The sequence below is a fragment of the Thunnus albacares genome, chromosome 22 (assembly GCF_914725855.1).
Source record: "Thunnus albacares chromosome 22, fThuAlb1.1, whole genome shotgun sequence".
Lineage (NCBI taxonomy): Eukaryota > Metazoa > Chordata > Actinopteri > Scombriformes > Scombridae > Thunnus > Thunnus albacares.
Window position 1 is genome coordinate 12291215 of NC_058127.1, and position 23037 is coordinate 12314251.

The 23037-nt window shown below is 41.9% G+C and overlaps 3 protein-coding genes across 3 annotated transcripts; 1 reads left to right on the forward strand and 2 right to left on the reverse strand.

Annotated features, from left to right (window-relative positions):
• Nucleotides 1-4580: 4580 nt before the first annotated feature.
• si:ch211-212k18.5 (sal-like protein 4) lies at nucleotides 4581-11703 on the reverse strand. Its single transcript, XM_044341438.1, has 3 exons — nucleotides 11176-11703; nucleotides 6006-9364; nucleotides 4581-5856 (listed from the first exon to the last, which is right to left on the reverse strand). Exons 1-3 carry the CDS (start codon nucleotides 11249-11251, stop codon nucleotides 5620-5622), a joined length of 3672 nt encoding a protein of 1223 aa, XP_044197373.1. The 5' UTR covers nucleotides 11252-11703; the 3' UTR covers nucleotides 4581-5619.
• A 1251-nt stretch (nucleotides 11704-12954) lies between these two features.
• On the forward strand, nucleotides 12955-16732 carry LOC122973320 (E3 ubiquitin-protein ligase CCNB1IP1). The gene is made up of 5 exons (XM_044340726.1): nucleotides 12955-13056; nucleotides 13959-14263; nucleotides 14423-14569; nucleotides 14957-15131; nucleotides 16187-16732. Exons 2-5 carry the CDS (start codon nucleotides 13967-13969, stop codon nucleotides 16351-16353), a joined length of 786 nt encoding a protein of 261 aa, XP_044196661.1. The 5' UTR covers nucleotides 12955-13056; nucleotides 13959-13966; the 3' UTR covers nucleotides 16354-16732.
• Nucleotides 16733-16873: 141 nt separating this feature from the next.
• On the reverse strand, nucleotides 16874-23035 carry ttc5 (tetratricopeptide repeat domain 5). Its single transcript, XM_044340725.1, has 9 exons — nucleotides 22744-23035; nucleotides 21429-21561; nucleotides 21137-21348; nucleotides 20629-20779; nucleotides 20373-20464; nucleotides 20061-20264; nucleotides 18466-18680; nucleotides 18218-18362; nucleotides 16874-18123 (listed from the first exon to the last, which is right to left on the reverse strand). Exons 1-9 carry the CDS (start codon nucleotides 22804-22806, stop codon nucleotides 18004-18006), a joined length of 1335 nt encoding a protein of 444 aa, XP_044196660.1. The 5' UTR covers nucleotides 22807-23035; the 3' UTR covers nucleotides 16874-18003.
• Nucleotides 23036-23037: the final 2 nt, after the last annotated feature.

Genomic DNA, 23037 nt, shown 5'->3' on the forward strand with positions numbered 1-23037 from the left:
AAGCGCGCTTGATAAATGTTACAGAGAAAAGAACAGCAGAGCAATGTGATTATGAATATTATCATGCAAATACAACTAGAGTCACTTTATTGTAATAAAAATAAGAAGCACATATACACTGTAAGTCTATATATTTATTTTTTAATAGGGTCTATTTAACAGTAGTTGAATCTAACTAATTATTATTTTTATATATTTACTCAAGTATGTAGTTGAGTATTTACATTTCCTGCAGCTTTAAACTTCTACTCAACTACATTTTAGAGGGAAATATTGTACATTTTACTCCATACAGTATGTATATGTATGTATATATATGTATATGACAGCTTTAGCTACTTTTAGGATTAAAATGTTACATGAAAATATGATATATTTTTATAGATTTAACTATAAAACAGTAAAAAAAAAAAAAAAAAAAAAAAAGGAAAGTGGTTAGAATTACTTTCACTTCGGTCAAGTACAATAAAATAATCCACCGTGCAGTAATAATAATCTAATGTTTTTATAGGGTAATATTATAACACTTGCAGGGGCAATTTTTCTGAATTAGGAGTATATTTTTGATACATTAAGTTCATTTTCCTCACAGGCTGTGTACTTTTATTTAAAGGACAGGTTCACAATTTTTCAAGTCTGTTTTAAAACAACAGTCAGGAGCCCAAATGAGCACTGAAAGAGGTTTTCTTCCCTGTAATCATTCCTCCTGCTCATACAAGATCCCTTCATAATTCACTTACAATGTAAGGGATGGCGGCCAAAATCCACAAGCTTCCTACTGTGCAAAAATGTATTTAACGTTATCTGAAGCTGATACGAAGCTTCAGCCGTCCAAATGAGTCAAATCAAGTAGATATCTCTCAGCGTTACACTCTTTTTAGTGCCAAAGTCCCTCTTTTTGTTACTACACTGATATTATCTTGAACTTTGCAGATGACTCAGTTATAATCAGTCTCTTCCATAATGATGAATCAAGTCATGGTCCTGTGGTTGATTATTTTTTAAACTTGTGCAAAAAGTCCTCTAACTCAGTGTATCAAAGATAAAGCCGTGCATAGACTTCAGATGCTGTCCTCCTACCACTCAAAACACCATCATTGAGGGTCAAGAGGTGGAATCGTTTGTGAGCTATGAATACCTGTACCTTCTTTAATCATTGATAACACTTTTGAATGTAACACTGAAATGGTTTGCAGTAGAGGTCAATAGCGACTTTTCTGCCCACAGAAACTCGCCAAGTTTAATCATTTTCCCTCATCTGCTGGTATGGCAGTCTACATATCAAATCCAAGAATGCACTGGCTACACTCGTGAATGCAAGCAGCAAGATTACAGGTGTCCAGCAGAGTAGACTGCCTGTTGTGTATAACAGTCAGGTGGTGAAGAGGGCAAATTCCATCCTGTCTGACTGCACTCACCCTCTTCATCAGGACTTTCAATCCCTGCCCTCTGGCACCCGCTTCAGATTCCTCTCAGTCAAGACAAACAGATACAAACACTCATTCATCCCCACAGATGTTACGCTCCTCAACTCACAGAAAGGGAGGTAACTTGCACATCAGGAGTATGAACGTCTACTTGTAGAATGATGCTGCCACCGGACAAATTTGTTCATGTATTTTGATTGTTATGCTATGTTGGTCATACTTTATGTAGCGGGTTGACAGGATAGTCTTCACTGTTAGTATTATTATTGCTGTTCTGATGATTATGCTTGTTAATTGATGCAGTGCTGCTGAGTCTGTGTTACTCTCACTAATTTATTTGATGTTGCATTTTATGCTGCAAAACCAACTGCCCCTCAGGGACCAATAAAGTTGAATTATTACTTCAACCGCAGCTCAACAAGGAAACACTGTCCGAGGAAACACAAAGAGGGAATTTGATGCTAAAAAGACTGTAAACGTGGCAGATATCCGCTTGATATGACTAACTCAGATTGATGAGGCTTCATATAAGCTTCAGATAAACTTTTAAATGCATTTTTGCACAAAATGACTGTGTGGACACACTGTGGATTTTGGCCCCCATCACTTATATTGAAAACACAATTGAATGGGATCTTTTAATATCCAGTATGAACAGGAGGGATGATTACAGCGAGGAAAAAAATCTTTCAGTGTTCATATGGACACCTGACTGTTGTTTTAAAGCACACATGAAAAATTGTGAACCTGTCCTTTAAGTGACATTTTCAATGCATGACTTTTACTGACTTTAATGACTTTAATTTTTTGACGAATATTTATTTATTTATTCACTCACTCAGTCAACTGCTTTTTTAATCACCACAGCCTCTGTGCCTGTATGTGTTGTGTGTTTATTGTGTTTTAATGTCTTACTGGTGTTTTCATGTATTTTTGTTGTCTGTCATGGCTGCTGTGACAATGCAATTTCCCTCCGGGATTAATAAAGTTTTCTATCTATCTATCTATCTATCTATCTATCTATCTATCTATCTATCTATCTATCTATCTATCTATCTATATATCTATCTATCTATCTATCTAATTATCAAATTATCATGTTGTATTTTTATTTTTTTGGAGTATTGTTACTTTTACTTAAAGTAAAAGATGAATATTGCATTCATGAATCTGTCTTAAATCACTATCTGGAAAGATAAAATGATAGGGTGTTATTTGCAAACATGTCATCTGTCTATATATAACATAAAAATCCTTTTAAAGTATATATGGATGCATGTGTTGGCAAATGATTTTACTTGGTTGATGGATGTAAAAACTTTGGATCATAGCTCCCTCTTGTGGATTTTTCAAAAACACTGGAGGCCTTCCAGTGTGTCTCGTAATTGGGAGTTAATGCCAACTTGAGCAGGCCCTTTTCTCAGCATTCAGCTCATATAACATTTATATAAATTGTTTAAACTGGATTCAACATGTAGCGTTTGCATGGTTAAGTTTGGTTTATTCGTGAGTTGAGATCAAGATCTATTTTACAGAAAAAGACTTGAGAAAAAACTATATATATACAACTTTAAAGTCCCTTTGTTGAGATATTTGTGCAGTTTCCTTTCAAAATATAACTAAAGTTTGCATTCTGCTTGTACAGAATGTAGATAAATACTTTTCACTAGTTTCTCCAACAGAATCTATTTATACATTTCTGTGGCTAACAATTAAAACAAAAACTGCTCAGAGAGTCTTCCTGAAACAAAATGTTATCAAATATCAAATGCATACCTAGTATTTGGGATATATTCATTTAAATCTATTATATACATTAGTGCTTAAATGTGTATTTAACATACTATCTCTTTGTCTATAACTGGTGAGGAAATGGAGTCATGTTGAGTGGCAGGTTTAATTACTAAGAGCAAATGAATGATGCCCAATGTGGAGTAAACAACCTCTTTGTCTTCCAAATTGGTGTTGATTCTTCATTAATTGCAGGCTAAATATGCATATTAGACGACCTTTAACACCTTAGAAAAAACTTTTGTCCATCCTACTGAAGATGATTGATGTCCACAGAGTGTTGATTGATGCGTATTGATGAGTGATAAATGTGTTATAGGCTATGTGATCAATGCCTGCTGCCTTCCACATCACACCTGTGGACTTCTGTATTCACCTCTCCTTCTTTGCTATAACTATTAAAATAAATTTCTTTTCTTTCTTTCTTTCTTTCTTTCTCTCTTTCTTTCTTTTTTTTTTGATTGAGACACGTCCCTTGTCGCTCACGAATGCATGTAGACAAACTTCTCACACATGGCTCCTTTCACTCCTTTTGTCCCCTGGGCATTCTTTTCCTTGGTTACCGGTTGTCATGGTTTCGGGAGCCCCTGTAGGCTAAAAACTGGAGGGATTAAAGGCGGCCATTTTGGGGACAGCTGGGCCAGGTTGGTCCCTGTTGCCCCCTGTCCCGCTCCCAGTCACTCTGGGGGGAAGAGGGGTGGCATTGTGTGAGGATTAGAGCTTCCTGTGTGTCAGCTCATTACATGGGTTGGGAGGAGGGGGGCAGAGGGGGAGTATAGGGGTGAGGGGGGTGAGGCAGTGAGGGAGGGGGGGTGTGGGGGGGGGGGGGGGGGCAGAAAGAGTGAGGGAGAGAAATGAAAGAGAAAATGAAAGAGCGTACGTATGAAAGAGAGTATGACACAGAATGGGGGAGGGAGGGGGGGGGGGGGGGGGGGGGTGGCGGCCTCTACAGCTGCACCCTCAATCACACTCATACAGGCTCTGATTATCCTTTTCACACACACACATACGCAGACACACATACAGAGAGAGAGAGAGAGAGAGAGACTACTGGGGAACTGAAACATATTAAAAGACATTGAGGGCAAAAAAAGGCAGAATTAGGAGACAGCTAGCCCAGCGCCCCAGACAAAGGACCCCCCAATCCAGACACACCGAGAGCTGGAACAAACAAGAGAAAACTGACCAGCATGCAGGCACACACAGAATCAGAGTCATGCAAACAGAATGCTTAAACAGATAAATTAATTCACAGAGACACGGGCTTAAACTGAGCCCAGACAAAAAAATACGAATCCCATGGCCCTGAAAAACCACAGACAAGCAACAAACAGGTCTCCCCTTCACATCACCATTGTTTTATTTATCTTTTATACATCACATGGGAACCATGGGAACATATTTTGTGTCATTGCTACAAAAAAGGGATACAAAGGGTAAAGAAAAGCATACAAATACTAAACTGGGATAAGCAGGAATGCAGTGAGTGCAGACAATTTCTGCAGGAGCAGAAAACTCTCAAGTGCTTTGAGAGAGGAGAGTAGGGAGAAGAGGGGGGAAAAAAGAAAGATAAAGGAGGGGGAATTTTAACGGACGGGGCTCATCCTTGTCGTTGGTTTCTGCAAGAGTCCAACATGAAACTGCAGATTGCCTCGACAATCAGGAAAACCATTTACAATCATCAATATGAGTACGGTAATTTGCCACTAGCAAAGTTTACAGCTATAAGTACAGGACTGTTCACAGAGTTACTGATAATCTAACACATTCATCGCCATCATTATCAACATCATCATCATTGCTAGCATGTGGTGTTTGTTTCAGCAGATGTTTCAGCAGCACAGGACACAGTGCAACTCATAGTGCAACTCAGCACATCAGAAACATGCATTCAGCAGCATCACATTAAAAAAAAGGAAAGAAGAAAGTAACAATAAAAAGGCATAAAATGTAACCGCAGCTCATATTTACAGACGTTGGCCATTACTAATTTGGCCTGTTTTGGTATGGAGTTCATCTTGTGAGTTTCATTTTCTGGACCGTCTTCTATTTCAAATCAGCTTATACTGGTTGTTTATACAGTATGTGCTGAGAAATGTCAGCAAAAAAAGGCGCAAACAGTTAATTCTCACCATGACAATGCTGTGAAGTGTGTAAGATAAGGCCTCACTGTGGTCTTTGAAGTACAAAAATACATAGGTAAGATGACTCATGCTCTACATTCACAAATCTCTTGCAATTTTACTACATCACAAACTAGATCTATCTGCCTAATATGAAAGGTAAACATGAATTAGAATCAATAACTCTAGAAAACAAATCTTATTCTATTAAAAAAATACATTCCCTTGTCAGGACCCTTTAAAAACTGACTGCAGCCATTCAACAACACTAACTTTTTCTACACAGCAGTGTCCATAGGCTCGCCCGCCTCATCCGAACCAACACTGATTGGTAGTGGGTCTGTGCTGCCACCTTTCTCAGGGGATTTAGCCAATCCCTGCTTTTCTTCCTGTTGTCCTGGATTCTTATTGGCTGAATGAGAACTGTGATCCTCCACAATGTCATTGTCATTGTCATTGGTTTGAGCCTTGGAGGGGGTATTGGTCAACACTCCAGGGTGGGTTTTCATGTGCCCCTGTTGTTGGGAGAAACAACAAAATAATAATTTAGTCACAAGTCCAAAAGGGTGAATTCTGACATAAAATTGCATCACCACATACATATCATCATCTTACAAGATATAACTCAAGAGCAGTGTTAATCCTCAATATCTTAAACTCTTACCTTAAGTCCACTACGGCTGGCGTATGCCTTTCCACACTGGGAGCAACTGTAGGGTTTGTCCAGGCGAGGAGGCTGGGAATGTGGTGCTGGTGCTGGGACAGAGGGCTCTGGGTCCTCTGAAGGCTCTTCTGGCACGCTGTAACCCTCCTCAATTGGAGTGTCCTTCTCTGGATCTAATGCCGGCAAAGGCTCTCTGGGTGTGCTGGTCTCACCCTTCCCTTTACTTTGGGCAGCATCTCTCTCCTGTGGCTCCTGTGGTACACTGCCACAGGCCTCTTCTGCTTCTCCCCTGGCTTTGGGGCTGGCAGGAGGGGTGAGGGAAGGTAATGGGTTTGCACCTGGGGGTTTCGGGTTAGAATCAGGACTAGTAGTTTGCTCTTCTGTGGAGCAATCGTGATTCTCTTTAGAAGAGGTGGCATCATTATTAATCGCTCTGTGCGGCATATCATTTTCTGCGCCAGGCTTTGAAACACAGAGGGAAAGAGGGGTGTCATCTGCCTCTGAATCTCCATTCACTACAGCTGAATTAAAAGTAGCTATGGGTGCTTTGCCCAGGTCAGCGTGGGTCTCCTCCTCAGAGTACATGGAGCTGTTCATGGGGCTACTATCAATTAGGGTGTTCTCTCTCACACGCAGGGGGTCCTCTGCTCCCGCTGAGGAGGGATTACGGGTCAGGGGTGGGCTGGGTGTTGAACTCTCGGATTCCTCTGTCTTCACAGAAGATGCATCAGCAGCTGTGGGTTGCTTAGAAGTGGACCCTGAGTCAGGAACACCAATTGGAGACTTGGAGCCTGTTGTTAAGGCCAGGGGAAGGAGTTGTTGGGCTTTAGATGGGGAGCCAATGGAGTCATTCTCACCATCATCAAAGACAGCATTCTCAGTTTCTGCGCCATCTTCAGGTGGCATGTCTTCATCAGGTGGTATTTGCCCTCCTAGGTGCAAGCGGATGTGGTGCTGAAGAACCAAGGCATTTGTGAACTTGCGTGGGCACAGTGGGCAGGAGTTCAAGGCACGGGCATTGGGTGGTCTTGCACGGTGAGTGGCTTGGTGGGCCCTGAGGCTACCCTTGGTGGAGAAGGAACGACCGCACAGCTTACAAGGGAATGGCCGCTCTCCCAGATGTGTGGCCTGGTGCAAACGCAGAGCTCTAGGGCAACTGAGGACACGCAGGCACACACCACACTGGTTAGCCTGAACAGTAGGCAGAGAAGGGGTAGTGGTGGTGGTGGTTGTGGTACTAGAACCTGAGACTCCCTGGCTGGTCACTAGTCCTGCAGCATTGGCACTTGGGCTCAGGCCGAGAGCAGCCAACATTTCCCTGCGATAGGCACTAGAGGTGGTGGTCAGGTCATGGCCATGTGTGTCCCCATTGGCTTCAGCAGGGGTTAGTGAGGAGGTGGAGGCAGAAGAAGAACCTCCCTGTGGTTGCTTTTCAAGCTTCTGAACCAGGCGCTGCAACTTGGAGGTGTCTGAGGTCTGGGTAGAGGTGTTGGGAGATGATGAAGAGGGAGAAGAGGTTGATGGTTTGGGGAAAGGTGGAAAGGGGAAGGGTAGCTGATGAGGTGAGGTGAGGTGGGAAGTGGATGGGTGGCCTGGAGGTCGGAGAAGTGCAAGGTGGTGCGGGGAGGTACCTCCAGGGAAGAGAATCTTGGGAAGGTGGGCCAGCTGGGAGTATGGGGAGGTTGCATGGAGGGCTGAGTGAGGAGGTGTATTCTCATCAAATCGCTGCTGCTTTGCTCCTTTGAACTGACTGCCCATGGAGGAGGATGAAGATGAGGATGAAGAGGAAGGCATTACAGTGCTAGATACACTGGCAGCAGCTGCAGCTGAAGCTCTGTTCAGCTGTAGTAGTGAATGGGCTGTGGACAGCAGGGCCATGTCCACTGAGGGGGGCAGAGGTAGAGAGGAAGGCGAGGGGCGAGAGGACGTACCAGACAGGAATCCTAAAGCCATGTTCTCTGTCATCCCGGGAATGCTTCCTTTCACTCCATTAAATGGCTCATCATCATCAGCTCGCCTTTTTCTCCTTCTCTGGATGGCACCAGGAGCAGAGCCACTCTGCGTCTGCTCTGACAGCGCTGGGGGCAGCAATGAGAGAGACAGCTCTGGGTTCTGCTCTCTGTGTCGCAGGAAATGGGCTTTGAGGTTCCCTCTGGTTGTAAAACGGCTCAAGCAGACCGGACACTGGTAGGGCCTTTCACCTGTGTGTGACCTCAGATGGATCTGGAGTGATGAATCACTGCTAAGCACCTTGCCGCAAAAACGGCAGACATGCTGAGGGCGTCCCGATGAGGAGGCAGAGCCGAGGGAGGAGCTGGGTTGGAGGTCCTGGGAATGGCTGGTGGTAGGAAGGGGAGGAGTGGGGAAACTGATACCATTACTGTGACCAAATGAAGAGGTGTTAGATGACTTCTCATGGAGGTAGCGTGGCGGTAACCCCAATGACAAAGACAGTGGGTGTAGGGAGGCAACAGAGGAGCTGATAGTGGATGAAAGAGATGAGGAAGACGAGGATGATAATGAGGAGGAGGATGGAGCCCTGCTGCCATTAACATGTGAAGCACCTGATTTGGAGACGGATGGCTGAGGAAAGAGGGAAGAGGGGAGGCCGGTCAAAAGCGATGAAGCCGTAGTTACTGGAGTGGCAGTAGAGGGGTGTGTTGGTGATGGTGAAGACACTGCTCCTGCAGTTTTCTGGCTGCTGTCAGCACCACTAGCCTGTGTGTTATTATCTTGGCCAAAGACAGCCCCTCCAAGCCTTAGAACATGCCTACAGATTTCCTCTGTTATCTGCATCTGGTGGATTTGCCTCTGCTGTAAAACTCTAAGCTCCTCCAAGAGTACTGCCAGGGTGGGAGGCACCTGGATCTGTCCCTGCTGCCCTGGAGAGCTGGAGGCCTGCTGCTGACCTGGGCTGGAGCTGTCACGGTGGGGTGGCACACAAGATGAGGAGATGGAAGAGGAGGAGGAGGTAGTGGTGGTGGCCGAACTGCCCATCGGTGGGGAGGTCATGGTGGAGTGAGAGTTTCCTTGGTGGGACAAGGTGTGGGAGCCTGAGGTTTGACCCAGGGGAGGAGGTGAGTGAGTCTGGGAAGACAGCGAGGGGTGAGGAAAGTCTGGGGAGAGGGAAGAGTGGGTGTTAGGGAGGGAGGTGGTGAAGGGGGCAATGTGGCTTGGCCAGTGGGGAGGAGGCGAGCTCTCGCTGGGTAAGGAGGGCGCGTGGAGCCCACCGGGGGATGGGCGAGGGGCCAGAGGCGGCTGGCAGTCTTGGAGAGAGGTGGGGGATGAGGAGGAGGACCCTGATGAGGTCACTTCTGAGCCAAGAGATGTGGATGGTGACTTCATGCCCAGGTGGTCATCTGCGAATTGAGAGAAAACAGAAGAAAGAGGTTTTTTAAAACTGAACAGTCGCAGTGAGTGTGTATCTTTGCAGTGTTTATTATTATGCAATACACAATCTCCAATATCAGCCCAAATGTCCAGGTATGTAAATTCATTAAAACTTTCTGCTTCACTTACAAAGTGTTTTTATTTCATTGCTTCCAGTTATTGTTTACAATTTTGTTTGCAAATTTGTGTGTATGCCAAAAGATCCTGTTACAACTTCAAAAGAAATGCCTGCTAGGAAATGGACTTGAACAAGCAAATAAACAAGTGGGAGAAACTCCGCAGTCTATGAGTCTTTGTAATGTCTTGCCTCAATCTGTGCTCTCCAGTGCAAAACTCCTCAAACATCTTGCACACACAAAAAAGCTTACAGACCACCTTGCTGCTATGGCAACACATTTTAGAGGACAATGGGCATCACCAAGACAACCCATAACCCCTCTTAACCCACCCCCTCCCTTCAGGAGTTACGTCTTTCATCTCCCTATTCACCCTTCCCCCCTTACGTCACAGTGGAGGTCAAGGGTCAGGCCATGCTAAGGGTTCTGGGCACTGTCCAGACACTCTGATTGGTCAACTAATCTGACCTCTGCCGCTCAGGGGTCAAATTCTTTCAGAATCTTGAGCACAGAGTGAGAAAGAGTAAAAAGAAAGAGAGGGGGGGAGGGTAACAACAATGGAGAGACAAACTAACTATTCCCTCCTGGAGAGATATAGTGATGGAATGAAAGACTGTACCTCAGTGAAATTCCTTCCCTGTGACTTATAAACAGACCCGAACCTGCAGGGAGAATATAAATAATTCCCAATCTGAACTCTTACTTTCATGTAGAAGTTTACCTGCAGAGTTTCTAAGGTGCATGCACTTGAAGCTATCACCCAGTACAACTGTGAGAACAATCTCTCTATCACCCCTCAATCTTTTTTTTTTTTCTCATCCATCTGAACCCCCCCAACTGTGTAGGAGTATACAGTCAATAGGGCTGGGGTGTGTGTGGGGGGGGGGGGGGGTGTGGGGGTGAGAAAGAGGGAGAAAGAAAGGGGAGGGAAGTAATGAGAAAGTGGAAAATGGGGGAAGAGGGGAGCATAAGGAAGAATAGCATGGATGAAGAGCGAAAGAAGGAGAGAATAGAAGGGTGGAAGATTAATCTTTACCAAAAACACTGCTTTCCCTTCCCCCCAACCCATGCACCTTATTGTTAACAAATAAGAGAGTGCTCTATACTAATCAAAGACCTCCAGCAGTCAGCGCTGAGCAGCCTGTTGGTTTCCTAGAGGATGAACAGCACATGAAAATGGCCACAGATGTATGTTAGTTAATCCTTCTCTATTCACTTCACAGGGACAAGTTTATTGGCCCCGACCAAAGTGCCTAAGGCCTCCATTTAGTGGGGCCCATAACAGTGAATGACTAAGCAGGAGGGGTTTCTACAGTTGACAAACTCAGACCTTAAACTTTTTTTAGTCTGTTAAATCAGGTGTGTTTGATGGAATGTGGCCATGCATGCATAAACGTCTGATAAATGACAGAAATCAAAGAGAAACCACACAATACACATGAAACATATCCCTCTAAATCCAAACTTTTGCTTTTGTTAAGTGTTTTTTTTTAGTTTTCAAACTCTGAAAGTAAATTCTACATGCAATAATGAGCACCATTTGCCTATGAGTTGCAGGGTGGATGCTCTCTCTCTCTCTCTCTCTCTCTCTATCTTTCTCTTTGACTCAAGAAATTCAAAGACAAAAACGCATGCCATGCACACTCATAAAGATGTTTTCTCACCGTGAGATAGCAGCCTTGGGCCCCCCGGATCCGCATTAACGAGATGCTGGGGTCGCTTCTGCTTCCGGCGTGACATGATTCACGGCGAGTCAGACAGAGAGGGGGGCATCAGTCGATTGAATGGCACCAGGCACGTTTTTGCGCACTTGGACGCGCTCCTGAAACCATCCAACCATCAACAATTAAAAAAAGTCGCGCAAATCCCGCAAGCTCTGAGATGAAAGGGGAATTTAAAAATAACAAAATAGCGTAGAACCAGTTTTAAATGTTGAAAGAGACGTTTTTTCGTGGAAGAAGGTCAAAAAAAGGAGGGCAGTGGTGTTTTGGAAATCCGCAGGTCTGCGCCGTGTCATATGAAGCTGCCGTGAGTGCGTGTGTGTGGCTGTTTTCTAAAGTCTCTTCTCCCCCAAAAAACTTGTCCAATTTGCGCCCCTCCTCTCCCACTGCTGCCCCGCTGCATGCACATACAGGGAACACACACACACACACACATGCAAACACACACCATACACACACACACACACACACACAGACACACAGAACCACTCCTTGTTCTTCAATGATATTTGCATTTCAATGGCGTGTAACACACAGCCTCCCTGGTTCTCTCTTTCTCTTTCTCCCCAGCTTTATTTTTCTTTACACACTCACACAGCAGCCATAAACTTTCAATAAAACATGACAATGAGGTGTCAGAGCCGTTGGTTGCTTAAAAAACATTGAAAATGGGCGTTAGAGTTGGCTATTTGTTAAAGATAAATGTTTCAACCGTTGCTGGAAGATAAATTAAACCATCATGGGGCAAATTAAGATTCAATAATAGATCTGAAATAAGTCTTACAGGTTACTGATGAATCAGGTGACATCTGTTTATGACCCGCCTGGTGTACCACTGTCTAAGCAAGGTGGATAATGAAATCATAGCAGTAATAATTGAGTGGCAGGTGGTCTGCATCAGTAAGAGTCAAAAATCCGTCTTCCCAGCGGTTATTGTGCCAGATGAGGGGTGCACCAGGCAATATCTCTACCCTTTGATTTCCATAGGGCCAATTATCAACAACAGTGCCCGTGAGTCGCTGTTGTGTGCAAGTGGGGCCACACAGCCATTCCACATGCATGCATGTATTTCGTGTGTTATCACCAAGCGCATAATACCCCCCCTCCACACCCCACCCAACCCCAAAAAAGCATCTTACACTGGAGCTCTATTTAAAAGGCAGAGAATAGATGGGAATCTTTGACAATGGCGTGCTGGCCACAGTTGAGTGAGCATCTCCCCTCTCTCACTATGAATCCCCGGATCCACTGCTGCACAGCACAATGCCCCTCTTTCACCCCCCGCCTTTACTCCTGTACCACGTGGAGAAATGGATAAAAGAGAGAAAGAGAAAAAAGTGGGTGGAGGAGGAGGTGGAGGAGGAGGGGGGGCCATATTTAAGTAGGTGTCTCACATTATAGGGTACATATATATCCACTTAGAGACCGTATAAGAAAATAGGGGAATTGTTTGATCTGGAGGAAATTACGGACTCTTATATTTGTACAAAAGGTTACAATGTGGGCTGTTCAAGAAATGTTTGACTTCATTCCAGATCATTAGCATCACCTGGAAAATAAATAGGAAAATGGTGCCAGAGTCAAAGTCCAAAATGCTGTTTGAAGCGCCCAATTTCTCCTTGATGATCCTCTTATCAGTATTGAATAAAGTCTATTCAGAACTTTTACTGAAGAATGAAAAGTGCAGTACAAATTAAATGTATTATTATTTATTATCATTGAAGTAAAAATAATAACATTTATATAGGAGTTACAAACAGCCAATTAGATTACAGGGCAGATTAAGCGTCACCTGCTGCCACCTGCGGAGAGAAGAATCAACTGGTAAGTTGTGTAGCTGCTGAAATTTACTGTTAATAACGACATATATTCGCTCTCCCATTATGGTTAAGGTGTCCATTTCGAGTTTAACAGAAAAAAAATGTAGTTTTAGTTGTTGAAAACGTTTTTTAAACAGCAGTTGAAGAAAAGAGAGCTGATATTAACGTACAATTAGAATGAGTGGACTGTAAGCTAACGTAAGTAGCCCGCTAATGCTAGTTAGCAGTTAATGGCAGTTGACAGTTAATAACTAACAACGTCATTTAACAAAGTTATGATATTTGGAATATATAACTAAACGCTAACAAGTATTTATTATCTAGTATTTTCCTAATTGATACTTTGAAACGGATTAAAATTAAATTAAACATTGAAAATGAGTCAAAGTTATTAACAAATTGCTGTTTTAGAGGATTTCACATTAGCAACCAGATTCACTCTGCAGTCGCAACACTTTTATTTATTCACTATTGAAGAGCTGCTAGTACAAACACAGGAGTTTTACTGTTTGTTGCAACTAGCTAAACAAGCAAACACACCTCCTGAAAACATGTTCATTGATAAATAGATCCAGTGGGCCTTAATTATCCATGGAAGTTGTAGATTTTAGTAAAAATAAAACCTTAGGTGAAAATAAAACTAAACACCTTTGACATTTCTCAGCTTTTTGCAGCTCTTCATGTTACATTTAAATAAGACTCAACTTTAAATTTGAATGGCTAAAGTAGTATTTATTCCATATTTCTCTACTTGACAAGATAAGGAGTCTAAATTAAAGTATTCATGATATCTACCTATGATCAATATCATACTGTAATATGTGTAAAATCCTCTTATCATCTTCAGTTTATGATGTGCCTATTGCACTAATCCTCATTACTGAACTGTTTCTGTACTTTTTGCAGTCAGGACCATGTCTCTCTGCGATGATACGCTCCTGTGTAACTTCCCAAAGTGTCGGACCAAGTTGAGCGGCTTCGCCTGGGTCACGGCTTGCTCACACGTTTTCTGTGACCAGCACGGATCCGGTGAGTTCAGCCGCTCTCCTGCCATCTGCCCGGCCTGCTCATCCGCTCTGTCTGGGAAACTGGACATTGTGAGGACAGAACTGTCGCCCTCTGAGGATTACAAAGCCATGGTGTTGGCAGGTCTGCGACCAGATGTAGTTCTGGACATCAGTGCCCGCGCTCTGGCCTTCTGGAGCTATCAGGTCAAATATCTTTCTTTCAGTTAAAACCTAGAAAACTCATACACCACATACTCCTAGAATAAAGGTGTGTTGACATCTGTGTTACATCTGTTTGTCTGTGTCAGTCTGGTTGTCTTCTCTTTTCTTATAAAACAAGCTCATCAGTTTGTTTGTATACAGGTCCATCAGGAGCGTCTGTATCAAGAGTACAGTCTGTCACGGTCCGAGGCACAGCTGAAGCAGATGGAGAAGGTGTTGACCCAGCAGAACCAGAGCAGAGAACTGGAGCTCACTTCCATGAGAGGGGAAATTGCCTCCCTGAAGAAAGTAAACAGCAACTCTTGAACTCAAGTGCATATTCATAATCTCATGTTTGAAATGAAGCCCTAAGACTGTTATCAATTGTCAAATTTAATTTTTAGTTGTAATTTGGATAAAAATGGCTTCAGCTGGCCCTCTGACCCGCTAAGGGATACTTTTGAGGATGAAGAAATAAAAATAGGAGCAGTAAACCTCATGTTTTCAATCTTCATCTCTGCTTATGATCCACAAATAAATTAGAATTTGGCCAGCGATCTATTAAAAACACATCAGACCATTGAGATAAGGAACAGGATATTATTTAATCTTTGGGCTCGATTTAGTAAACTTCAAATTCAGAAGAGTAATGTTAGATGAAATATTTAGAAATCAAGGAAATCTTTTTTCCATCAGGTGATGGAGGAGTATAAGAGGAAGTACAGCGAGGTGTCTGAGAGGCTGATGGAGAGGAACAGGCAGTACCAGAAACTACAGGGGCTGTACGACTCTCTGAGGCTGCGCAATATGGTGGTGGGTGTGGGGGACAGAGACACCCTGACACATCCAGGACATCACGACTTCAACACTGGTAAGAACAATAATTTGATCTCAGATTAATGTCTTTCTACGTTTAAATGTGCACTCATGAAAAGGTAGATTGGATAGGTTTAAATTCATGTAAAAGTTGAAGTGCACATAATTTTATAGGAGTTTATGAATCAGCTTTTTAAGAAGATGTGAAACAAGGAAATGAGCTGTAATATTTTAATATATTTTTCCCTGTTTTCAAATATTGTTTTTTATTATATATATATTATTTTGTTATAGGGATAAACTTTTCAAAACTGACTCGTCAAAGAAACAGAAACTTAACGTTTTCAGGGTATCAAAGGACAATTTTTTTTCATATCTATTTAAGTATGAACAATTTAAGAAAATGAATAAACTGATGGTTACAACAGGAGATCCACAGGCCAGCTTGTGCTTTAGAATAGCAGCTCCTGATAAAAATATTATAGCTGAAGCAATTAGTCAATTAATTAGGCAAAAATCAATTGCTACAATTTTGATAAGTCAAACAAAAATGTCCACATTTACTTGGGTCCGCCCTCTAAAATGTGAATATTTGCTGGTTTTCTAAGTCTTCTATGATAGTAAATTGAATATTTTGGGGGTTTTTTGGCTGCTGGTTAGACAAAAATAACTTTAAAAAAAACATCACCTTTGGGAAATTTGGGCATTTTCACTAATAGGAGAAAATAATTGGCAGATTGATTGACAATGAAAATAATGGTGAGTTGCAATAAAACAGTCATCTTTAATATGGGCTAAAGTATCACTTTCATTTAGTTGAGATGAAATAACATAATAATGTGAGCTGTTCTGCCCTTGCTGTAGAATTTGATGCTTTTATAAAATCAGTTGTCACATTTGAGTTGTGCCCACGGTGATTAACGAGTAAAGGAAGGAAACAGCAAGGATAATGTTAAGTGGCACAAAAGGCGACACAGCTGTAGGTGTTTTGTCAAGAAGAGGTGGTCATCCAGAAAGAACACTGGGAGTAATGAGCTGATTGTCTATGTAAGGGAATTTTACTCAGTGTAACAATGAGGGACATCCGTCAACCTCCCGTGTGTCACCCAGGGGTGGCTCGGCAGGCGACTCCCCAGAGGAGCCCTCAGTTCCTCTCAGTGAGCCACGACGGGGACAGCCGGTTCTTCTCCTGCCTGGAGGCTGACGGAGCAAAGACTTTCTTCCAGTTCAGCTCCCCTGCCAGGGACAAAGGCCGGGCCTTCATCAAGAAGCACTGAGACAGGCACAGGTTTCACAGTGGATGTGGGGCATCAGCTTAACTGCATTTATTCATATATGTTAACAAAGTTCTGTTATTATTTAAGTTGAAGTTGGTGCTTGGGTGCATTTTCATAGTGTTATTTGTCATTTTGAGACATAAATGTGGCCAAAAAAAGCAAATACTGGGCTACAACTGGCAGTGAAAGCCAATATGAATTTTCAGTCCTGCTCTCTGTTCAAGCAGTAGACAATGTAAATACAACATAAACTGTTTGTTTACGCAGAACAGACTTCCCTGTTAATGTAAATTGTGTCAGATTGACCGTAAATGAGTAAGCTTCACCTGCTCCTTGTCAAAAAACAGACAGATTTTACGAAATAAAACATTTGAGAAGACATCGCTGTAGAATTCAGCCCTTAGTTTTTCCCGTCAGTAATTTCATGTGTGATTAACATCTGAAATGTACAAAAAAGTTTTGCTAGTCATGGATAGTCTAACCCTAACTGGAGTGAAGAAAACTGAGGGAGAATACAGTGTAACATCAAAAGGTCAGTGGTGTTATTGCCACATCAGATCGGCATAAAAAAAAAATCACATTTTCCTTTACCTTATACAGTACATAAATGTTACTGGATGACTAAGGGTAGGTTGTAATTTGATTTGCAGTGTTGCACAGAGCAGAAAACAAGTTAATTTGTATGAATTGCAGCAATCTGGGTTGTTGATTGGAGAACCAGTGGAGTCTGGATTGGATATCTTGTGTAATATGAATTGTGTCTTTTGTACAGATATTTTTTTTTAACTAGAGTAACACCAGACAGACAATGTCATTAGGCCTTTTTCACAGAGGACATTTTAACATGCCACAGTAGGAAAAGCACAGGTGTAAATAGTAAAATGAACAATGGCTGAATTCCATTTACTTGGCATTGTTCATTCAGATACTTTAATACAACAAGACGTTGTTAATGTTATTAGTAACACCTGCACTTTTCCTAATATGACACGTCAACATGTCTGCTGTGTAAAAGGCCTATAAAGTCATTCATGTCTCTGGACCTGATCAGGAATTGTTGCGTTAAGACAGGCGTACTGAGAGGAAGTCATAAATACTGTACAATGTTTTTAAAAACATAGCATAACAGTTGTAGCTTTGACATTTGAGGCTACAAACATCTGACAAGATCTTTCACATCAGTTAAGGAAAAGAGATATTTGATAAAAAATAGTCTTTAAACATTTCTTCCATTTTGCTTATTGTTGAATGAATTTAACACCAAAACAGTAAATTTAAACAACATTTTTTCTCCAACCTCACTTTGAGAATTGCTCTTTTATGACGCTGCACCATTTGAGGTATAAGAGGATTTTTTTTTTCCAGGGTAAACTGAAGTTAAAATTATTCTGACATCACACAGTCATCATCACAGGTTCATTCATTTACAAAAGAACTCATTTTGCTCACATAACAACAGAATACAAAAAAAAAGGAATTATTTATAAATATAAACAACCTGTCTCTCTAAAGACAATGTAACAGGGAGACCACTATGTACAAAACAACATAAAACAGGCACAAACTTTGGAATCTTCACACTCCCATAATTATCCAAACTCTTCATCCATGTCCAGCATCTGACTTGGTCCTATTTGCTTCTCGCTCGGCTCATTCGCTCTGAGGCTTGTAGCTGACGGAGGCAGCGATCTGACTTTGGATATTTTGTTTCTTGCCATTGACAATAGTGAGCAGAGGAGAGTCCACTCGTATACTTTTGAAGTCAAACGACTGGAAAAGGAAGAAATAGAAAAAAAAAACATTATTATATTATGAACTAATTAATGAAGGACACTGAAATTTTTACCGACTCACAAACACTGACCTTATCTTTATGTGTTATACTGTGTCGTTTGACCTGAGGTTCAGGAATGACTACAGTGTCTCCTATCAGGACGCCCCAGCTGTCTGCCGTGTTGTAAACCATCACCACTATGCACGTCTCCTCGCTGTCCACCATGCCGAACGTACTGGAGAAAAGCGAGCGCAAGATTTTACAACAGCACTCCAAAATTCAAGAAATCGCTCTCCGTTATCACAACAAGACCGAAGCATGCGGACAAGTGCACTTACAAGGCCATGCGACCCTCAGAGGCCAGACTGAACACCACCTTGCCCAGGGCGGCCACCCCGGCGTTGTGGCCGTGCGTGAGGGAGGACAGAGTTCGAGGCTCCAGGCTGCCCACGCGCCCTGTCGGAGCGCGAAACTGAGGGGAAGAGCAGGGACCCAAAGCCGACGTGTTGAGGTTAGAGAGCATCGTCCGTAACCGACGCGCCTTCACCTTCCCCTGCAGAGATGCACAGACTGGATGTAAGAGGCAAAACAAGGAACATGGCAGGACTTTGCTGCCACCTTGTGGTGAAAAACAGAATATTATCGTCTTGACAATTGTTAATGCTAAGAGATGAAATTTTTATGAATACAAATGTATTAATTCTATAATATTGACATAAAAAATAATGACAAAAACCAAAAGGAGATGATAAAAGCGTATAACAAACATTCACTTTTTACAACACAATATTTCTGTCTTAATAAACGAGTTCAGGAATGTATCTATTTTTTATAATGACAACATTTAATCTATCTTCTTTATATAATTGCATGTTCCCTCTTTCCTGAAATGCAATTTGCTCTATTGAATTTTCCCATAATTTTGTTCCAGATTTGACTGCAAGGACTACATTATTTCTGTAACCATAATTTAGTTTAAAGTTTGTGACGACCCTCTCCAGACAGACTCTTTGGCGTCTCGCTGCAGGAGCCTGGAGAGCAGAGTTAGGTCATCGGGGAGATTAGCCACTTGCCCTTTTTTCCCCTGACTTCCACCCTGTTGGTTTGGTTTTGTTGTGTTTAGTTGGTCTTTCATTTCTATTTTAGTTATGCACAACAAACCTATTTTTACTTACAACTCATGTGTGGTCTCCCCTAATTTGTCCAGCTTTGAGTCAGGTTGTGACAAGTTTCAAAGTGGAGAGCTTTAAATTTTTCCGGAAATGTGTAATTTTTTAAATTCAAGTTCTGCTGTTATTCTGCCAAGTGATAAAGATTCTACTCGAGCTAAAACAATCAGTTGATAAATCAAAGTCTTAGTTGACCGACTGAAAATTAATCAGCAACATAGTTGATAAGATAGTTGATTAATTGTTTAATGCTGCAAAAATTCACTCGTTGTGGCTTCTGAAATGTGAATATTTCCTAGTTTTCTCTGTCTTCTATCACAGTTAACTAAAGATCTTTGAGTTTGGACTGTTTGTCTGACAAAACAAGACATTTGAAGACGTCACCTTGAGCTCTGGGATCTTGTGATGGGCATTTTTCTCTATTTGCTGACATTTTTTAGACCAAACAATCAATCAATTGAGAAAATAATCTAAAGATTGAAAAGAATCCTTAGTTTTAGCCTACTAGAGAAGCTCTCTAATGATTTTATCAATTTCTCTATTTATTTACTCCCAAAATGGGGAAAAACCAAAAAATTATATTAAATGAATTTTATTAAAAACATATTTTATCACATTTTGTCCAAAATTCTGTAAACACTGATGAATTCTATCTATTTTTCTTAATAAATCAGTGCGGTAACAAATGAATTTGTATTTTCTGTGCATATCCTGACCAGAAACTGGAGGCATTAGTTGTGTGTTTTGTTTCAAGGAACTCCCACCTTGTTCTGTATGAGTTCTGTGACTTTCCCCAGGTACTCCAGCAGCTGCCTCTCCCTCTCTGGAGGCTCCTCCCAGCTCGGGTCAAGTGCGGCCGCTCGGCTGTAGCCGCCGAGCGCAGACCCGAACATCTCCTCGTACTGGAACAGCGTGGCTCGGTTAAAATGCAGCTCCGGGTAACAAGACGCAGTTCTGTCGACTTTCTCCTACAAAGGGGAGAGAAAGAGAAAACATTTGTACAATAATGAAATTAGGGATTTTATTATTGGATTTTTATAAACATGTTCAGCTCCAGTCAGCATGCGTATACTCACAGACTGTGCATAGGCACTTAGAGCTTGTTGAGACAACTGTGGATTCTGTCCACAGGTGAAAAACAGGGACACATAGGCATTTCCCAGAATATCTGTGAAAAGAACAACATGAAAAAAACATTTTAACATAATCTGCATTATCACTGTTACAACTTCCATCTAACTCTGGGTCTGTATAACAAAGAGCTCCTTCATTACAGAGAGCAACACTACCCACCGCCCCACAAAGAAGCAGGTACCCTGAGGCTCTACTCACACCAGGACGTCCCATCCGTGACATCCAGCTGGACGGCTTGTCGGGCCATGTCCACACTCTCCAGCACCTGCTTGCCGTGTGCGTCGCTGTCCGCTGCTGGCAGCTGCCTCAGCACCATGGACAGGTTGCGCAGAGACACTTTGTTCTTGCTCTAAAGAGGAGGACGATAAAGCAAGATGAGGCACAGACAGGTGAATCAATAAGTAAAACCCAGTGATTAGCATAGTCCCAGATTATCTGTTATTTCGCAGTTTTTAATGGAAAACCAATTTGAAAGGATGAAAACAAATTGTGCCGGTTTGCAACAGCTCAGGCTGCATTTTCAATCCTTCACGATGAAAACTTAACAATAAATGGTGAAAAAGAAACTTTTTAATAGAGCCACAATATAAAACAACACCATCTAGAAACGCAATGCTTGAATTACGGATTATGTGTAAAGCCAAGGGGACCAAATGGAAACAGACCGAGTGAAAAACATATCCCCCTCTTTCTGTCCTTAATGTACCTGTTGCATGGCTCCAGTGAAGCAGTTCTTGGCACCAGTTAAGTCTCCTTTTTTCCAGTACTGCTCCCCCAACGTGTTCCAGCCCTCGACCAGGCCGGGCTCCAGTTTCACAGCCCGGGAAAGGCACTCTTCTGCTGCCGCGCTGAAATCGGGAGCTACATTCAGACACCTGCCCTTCTGCAGCAGAAACTCCGCTTTGTGTTTAAAGCGCTCTGTGGGAAATCAGAAATACAGTGTAAATTATATTCCGCAAATAAGCCATATAAATATGCTCTTTGTCTAATTACGACACCTTCTTTCTCCTCCAGCTTCTTCAACGTCTTTTCCATCTCCTCCGCGACATCGGGCTGTTTCCTTCCAGCATCCTCCACACTGTGAGTCTCAAAGTAACAGTCTCTGTAATTATACAGCTCATCCACAAGTTCCTGTAACAGAGGGGGCATAGAGAGGGAGGGTAGATGTTGAAATTTTAACAGCAGTTAAAAATAGACCAAAGGCACATTTCTCTCTGCCAAATCTGCCTGATGTGCAATTCTGAGTTGGTGAAAAACTAGGGCATCATGCGCCGCTAGAGATAGTCCAATATAACAGCACACTATTAGGACTGGATGATATCTACATTTTTGTGATTCTTGTTTTAAGTAAGCCACTTAATTACTACTATCAAATCTGAAACAGTAAAATTGTCATGGTTGTTTTAGGTTTGCTTTGGCTTGATTTATTGATAACATCCCGATATGTTATAAAATAGAGAAATAATAATGAAGTCCTGGACTTATCATATTAAATTTATCAAGATGGAGACTCCATGTTTGGCCAAGTAAATATTGGAAACTAAGAGCTAAATACTAGAAAGATGAACTACAAAAACACAATACATAGGCTAAATAAAAATTTAAGCCTTTAGCAGCTCTTCACACTTACAATATATTTTAATTTTCATGTAAATTTCCATCTTCTTTTATATTATTCAAGATGCTTTAATTTTGTGTATATTTTATTTACATTATACATGTTTTTGGCTTTTATGCACCACAACACAAAGGCTTGTATGTGCAAACCTACTTGGCTATAAATCTGATTCTGATTCTTAAAAAGTATCACAATTGACTTGCAACAAATATGCACAGTTTTACCTTTATGATAGGCATTTCTGAAAGGTTTAAACCGTCTACACACCTGCATGAAACATGCACTGGCTTCAGAAAAGACATCAGAGCATCTCTGGTGCATTAAATGTCCTCAAGCTAACTGACAATCTGGTGACTCAGCAAGAAGGATGAATGCAAGCAAAGAGTGCACATTTAAGGCCATTTTAAGGTAGTTTAATGAGGCAAAAATGAAAGCGCTGAAGCCATTCTTCACAAAAATGGTGTGAGCCACAAACACATTAGTAAATTAGATTAATAGAAATGAATTAAATTAAAAGCATGGCAGTTGCAGGCAGTTGTTATAGTAACGAGTGGCTCAGGAGATGATAAGGGAGCAAACTAAAGAGGCGACACACGACACCGACCGCATGAGAAGCCAACAAAAAACAAACACTGAGAAAATAAACACAACAAGTTGTATTTTAGTAGTGGTGTGAATCAGCTGGGAGGAATTACCTTCATAATGTGCAGTTCGTTTTTGTCTTTCACAGGCTCGCTGCTCTTCTCTTCCTCCGCCATCTTTACGTCGCTTAGAGGAGCAACAGTCTGAGCTGAGACGCCGCCGTAGAGGAGCAAAATGCTCTAAGTTACGAGATGAGTATTAAACCCAAGACTCTAGTGTCTCTGTGCTGACAGAAAAAAGTCATTTCTTTCAGGAAAATATCACGAAGGCGATAACTTTTAGCACCGAGGAAACAGGTTATTAATTTCAGTGGCGCCGGAAGTCGGAGTTGTCCGTACGCAAAATGC